At 39.3% G+C, this 5316-nt stretch overlaps 1 protein-coding gene across 1 annotated transcript; it reads left to right on the top strand.

Annotated features, from left to right (window-relative positions):
• The first annotated feature begins 308 nt into the window (after nucleotides 1–308).
• OR7A73 (olfactory receptor family 7 subfamily A member 73) lies at nucleotides 309–1229 on the top strand. The gene is given in 1 exon segment (NM_001388904.1): nucleotides 309–1229. A coding segment is annotated over 1 exon segment (921 nt).
• Nucleotides 1230–5316: the final 4087 nt, after the last annotated feature.

Here is a 5316-nt window from a genome sequence, read left to right as displayed (position 1 = left end):
CTTACCACAAGGTATTTGTTGAATGAATAAAACAACTCTTAGGGAATGTATAGAGAAAAACATTGCCCTTGGGTAAATGTTTTGATTCAGGACAAGGATTATTAATCATTTTTAGCATCATGGGAAACATGGAGCATTTGGGATTCCCTGAAATTTTCAACTAAATATTCTGGATTGGCAGGAAATGTATAAGAATTAATGAATAAAGCAAGTTGAAAACACAAATTGCAACATTTCTTTTAATTCTGTGATCACTGCTTGTGCCCTCAGAAAGCTTTTGTCTCTGTTCCTGCCTGTTCAGCAGTTACATGGAACAAAGAAATCAAAGCCGCGTTTCACAATTTATCCTCCTGGGACTTTCAGAGGTGGGAGAACTACAGCCACTGCTCTTTTGGCTGTTCTTTTCCATGTACCTGATCACCTTCAGTGGGAACCTGCTCATCATCCTGGCCATTGTCATGGACTCCCACCTCCACACACCCATGTACTTCTTCCTCTCCAACCTGTCCTTTGTAGACATCTGTTTCACCTCTACCACCGTCCCCAAGATGCTGCTGAACATCCAGACACAGAGCAAAGTGATCACCTATGAAGGCTGCCTCAGCCAGATGTATTTTTTCATGCTGTTTGGAGGATTAGACAACTTTCTCTTGACAGTGATGGCCTATGACCGGTTTGTGGCCATCTGTCACCCCCTGTACTACATGGTCATCATGAATCCCAAGTTCTGTGGCATCCTGCTTCTGGCATGCTGGTTATTGAGTGTTATGGACTCTCTATTACATGACTTAATGGTTTTCCAATTGTCTTTCTGTACACAGTTAGAAATCCCTCACTTTTTCTGTGAACTTAAACAGATGATCCAACTTGCTTGCTCTGATACCTTCCTCAATAACCTGGCAATTTATCTTGCAAGTGGACTTCTGGGGGTTCTTCCACTCATTGGTATCCTTTTCTCTTATTCTAGAATTGTAGCTTCCATTTTGAAAATTTCATCTTCTGGGGGCCAGTATAAAGCATTTTCCACATGTGGGTCTCACCTTTCAGTCGTTTCCTTATTCTATGGTACAGGATTTGGAGTGTATCTTAGTTCTACTGCTTTGCGAAACTCCAGAGCAAGTGCCATAGCCTCGGTGATGTACACAGTGGTCACTCCCATGCTGAACCCCTTTATCTATGGTCTGAGGAACAGAGACTTAAAGCAGGCCTTAAGAAAACTCTTTAGCTGAGAGACATTCTTTGCATAGAAGAATCTTTTGTTTCAAGATAAAGATGTAAGTAACAGGGCTCAAAACCCTAGAAGACCTAGATCATGATATTTGTATTATAGAAAGACAGTCTGTAAAATAACTTTCTATAGCATTCGGTCTCTTTTTTTTTCACACACAATGATCAACTATTTCTTTTTATTTCATTTTCAAGTTTTTATTTAAATTCTAGTTAGTTAACAGATAGTGAAGTATTAGATTCAGGATAGAATTTAGTGATTCATCACTTATGTACAACTCCTAGTGCTCATCACAACAGAAGCCCTCTTTAATGCCCATCACTCATCTATCCTGTCCTATCCTATCCTATCCTATCCTATCCTATCCTATCCTATCCTATCCTATCCACCTATTCTCCAACAACCTTGTTTGTTTCCCATTGTTAAGAGTCTGTTTTATGGTCTATTTCCTCAAAATTGTTTTATTTATTTATTTTTTATTTTATTTTTTCAAAATTGTTTTAAAAAGATTTATTTCCAGAGTGGCTGCACCATTTCACATTCCCACCAACAGTGTAAGAGGGTTCCCTTTTCTCCGCATCCTCTCCAACATTTGTGGTTTCCTGCCTTGTTAATTTTCCCCATTCTCACTGGTGTGAGGTGGTATCTCATTGTGGTTTTGATTTGTATTTCCCTGATGGCAAGTGATGCAGAGCATTTTCTCATGTGTGTGTTGGCCATGTCTATGTCTTCCTCTGTGAGATTTCTCTTCATGTCTTTTGACCATTTCATGATTGGATTGTTTGTTTCTTTGCTGTTGAGTTTAATAAGTTCTTTATAGATCTTGGAAACTAGTGGAATATTACTCAGCCATTAGAAATGACAAATACCCACCATTTGCTTCAACATGGATGGAACTGGAGGGTGTTATGCTGAGTGAAATAAGTCAATCGGAGAAGGACAAACATTATATGGTCTCATTCATTTGGTGAATATAAATAATAGTGAAAGGGAATAGAAGCGAAGGGAGAAGAAATGGGTAGGAAATATCAGAAAGGGAGACAGAACATGAAGACTCCTAACTCTGGGAAACGAAATAGGGGTGGTGGAAGGGGAGGAGGGCGGGGGTGGGGGTGAATGGGTGATGGGCACTGAGAGGGGCACTTGATGGGTGTTATTCTGTATGTTGGCAAATTGAACACCAATAAAAAATAAATTTATTATTAAAAAAGATTTATTTATTTATTTATTTATTTATTTATTTATTTATTTATTTATTATTTCAGAGAGAGAAAGAGAGCGAGAGAGCAAGAGAGAGTTAGCGCAAGTGGGTAGGGCAGAGGGAGGACAGAGAATCTCCAGAAGACTCCAGGTGAGCATGGAACCCAATGCTGGGCTCAATCTCATGACCCTGAGATCACTGGCTGAAACCAAGAGTTGGACACTTAACTGACTGTGCCATCCAGGTGTTCCTATTTCTTGAAATTTTTTTGATATCTTATTAAGTCCCCTGCATGGATTTCTACAGCAGATAAATAGTACAGGAAATTGGGTACTTATAATGTTAGGAAGAGCTGGAGGAATAAATGTGGTATACTTCCTCCCTTAGATGAAAGGAGCCATTCCTTAGAATATCTGCTCTGGGAGAAAATCCATTTAACATAGTAGAGGCTATGTACCAGTTTCCAGGGTTTTCTGTTAATCCACCCCAGAAAGAGAGCAAATCTGCAACAGCAGAGGCATCTGGAACCCTGTGTGATGAAGTTTACAATAATTCACATCCACTATGCAATATATAATTTTCCCTTGCACAGATAAAAACATAAATTGTGTAGGTAATAGAAACAACTCCTGAATTTTCAGACTGATGTGTCCTTTATGGTGCTTACTCCGAGGATGCATTATTACTTTTCATTTAGTATTTTTGTAGGCAGCAACACTATCTGGTGATTGCCCTCAACACCTCCTGCCATAATAGGCCTTTCACAGATAATAAAATCAATGTGAATAGTCTGCCTCTGGCCTTAAGTCTTTGTAATGATACATCCCAGAAATTAGGCAATAATAGCAGGATATCCTTATGGATCTCACTTGTGCTTTATGAGTTGAGTAAGATGAATGTATCTTCATCACCTGACCCTAGAAGCCCCCATTTGGATTTGTAGGCCATCATGGTAAACTCCTATTACCTGGTTCACAGTTTTCCAGGTAAAAGTCCACAGGTTCCTTTGAACACTAGTGTTTAGTTAAATGTTTAAGGAGCTCTCTCTCTCAAAAGAAAACAGAAAGAAATGAAAGCATGAAGAAAGGAAGAAAATAAGATAAAGGGGGAAAAACCAAGAGTACTTACTTGTAGCACTTGTAGGTTTCCATGGTGTAATTACTCATCTTGCCCAATTTTTTTTTTAATTTTTATTTATTTATTTATGATAGTCACACACACACACACACACACACACACAGAGGCAGAGACATAGGCAGAGGGAGAAGCAGGCTCCATGCACCGGAAGCCTGACGTGGGATTCGATCCCGGGTCTCCAGGATCGCGCCCTGGGCCAAAGGCAGGCGCTAAACCGCTGTGCCACCCAGGGATCCCTCTTTTTTTTTTAAAGATTTATTTACTTATCATAGACAGAGGGAGAGACACCAGGGGAGAGGGGCAGAGGGAGGAGTGGGAGTGGGTGAGAGAATATTAAGCAGGCTCCATGCTGATCTCACCACCCTGAGATCATGACCTGAGCTGAAATTGAATTGTTTGCTTAACCAATTGCCCCACACAGGCAACCTCATCTTGCTCAATTTCAAGTAATCAATTTTAGTTCAGAGCACAGTCCTCATGGGCCATTTTAAGCTGGCTATCACCATCACTTCAGCTTCTATGAGTTGGGTTTGGAGGAAAATGTAACTTATTTGTTGCCATTTTAGAGTCTTCACTCAGGGGTAACTGGTTCCATAAATCTAGGATCTGGGCCTGTGAGATTATGACCCTTCACTGTAGTAACTCAGGTCAAGTTTTTCTTCATGAGAATTAGATTTTTTTAAAATTTTTTTATTGTTTTGTTTACTAAAATTGGATGGGCTCTTAATAAGCTGCCCATCATTTCTGTTTCATAGAGCCACTATGTGGAATTTGCCATTTTGAGAAATCCCTGTGGCTCATACAATTTAGATGTGAATGATGAACTCTTACATGAACTCTGAATACCATACCTTAGATGGTTTTGGACTGCTGATGTGGCCTTTGCCAGTTCAGGATGGGTTCACCTCAGGACAAATTCATTTCAATTTGATCATGTCCATGGGAATTGTATCATATAGGGTTGTACAACTCTGTAGAGTTTGTCAAGGAAGACATTATAGCCTCACCAAAGTATTTCTTAATGTCCTTATGTTGAATTTTATGTCCCCTGAACCCTTATTTTGGGTACACTTTGGTGTTGAGGTATTGAATCACACAACATAAACCATTACAATGTCCTTATGTCCTGTACTTTGGATTCCTTCCTCTATATCATATGAGGATATCATTGACACTGACAGTCTTTTAGAGTATGCCAATCATTTTTAATCCTTTTTTTTTGTCAAGGTAAAATATATATAACATTTATTGTTTTAAACACTTTGAAGTATTTGGTTATGTGGCATTAAAGATTTTCTCCCCATCATGCAAGCACAGCCTCTATCCATCTTCAGAACTTTCTCATCATCTAAAACTGAACCTTTGTCCCCATGAAACACTCACTCCCCATTGTTCCCCAGTCCAGACTCTGGGTCCCGCCATCCTGCTTTCTCTGACTAAAACAGAGTCCTCTAGGTACCTCATTTGGATGCAGTGGTATAATATTTGTCCTTTTGTGACTGGCTTCTTTCACTTAGCCTAATGTTTGCAAGGTTCACTCATGTTGTAGCCTGTACCAGAGTTTCATTCGTTTTACAGGCTGAATGATTTTTCACTGTATGTGCTATGCTTGTTCATCTGTGATTTTATTGATGGACATTCAGGCTATCTCCACATTTTAGCTACTGTAAATAAAATTTTATGAAAGTTGGTGTACAAATATCTGTTCTAGTCACTTCTATAAATTCTTTGGGGGCTATAAGTAGGCATA

Source organism: Canis lupus, chromosome 20, assembly GCF_011100685.1.
Source record: "Canis lupus familiaris isolate Mischka breed German Shepherd chromosome 20, alternate assembly UU_Cfam_GSD_1.0, whole genome shotgun sequence".
NCBI classification, from domain to species: Eukaryota; Metazoa; Chordata; class Mammalia; order Carnivora; family Canidae; genus Canis; species Canis lupus.
Note: the sequence above shows the minus strand (reverse complement) of the source record. Positions and strands in the feature narration are given on the sequence as shown.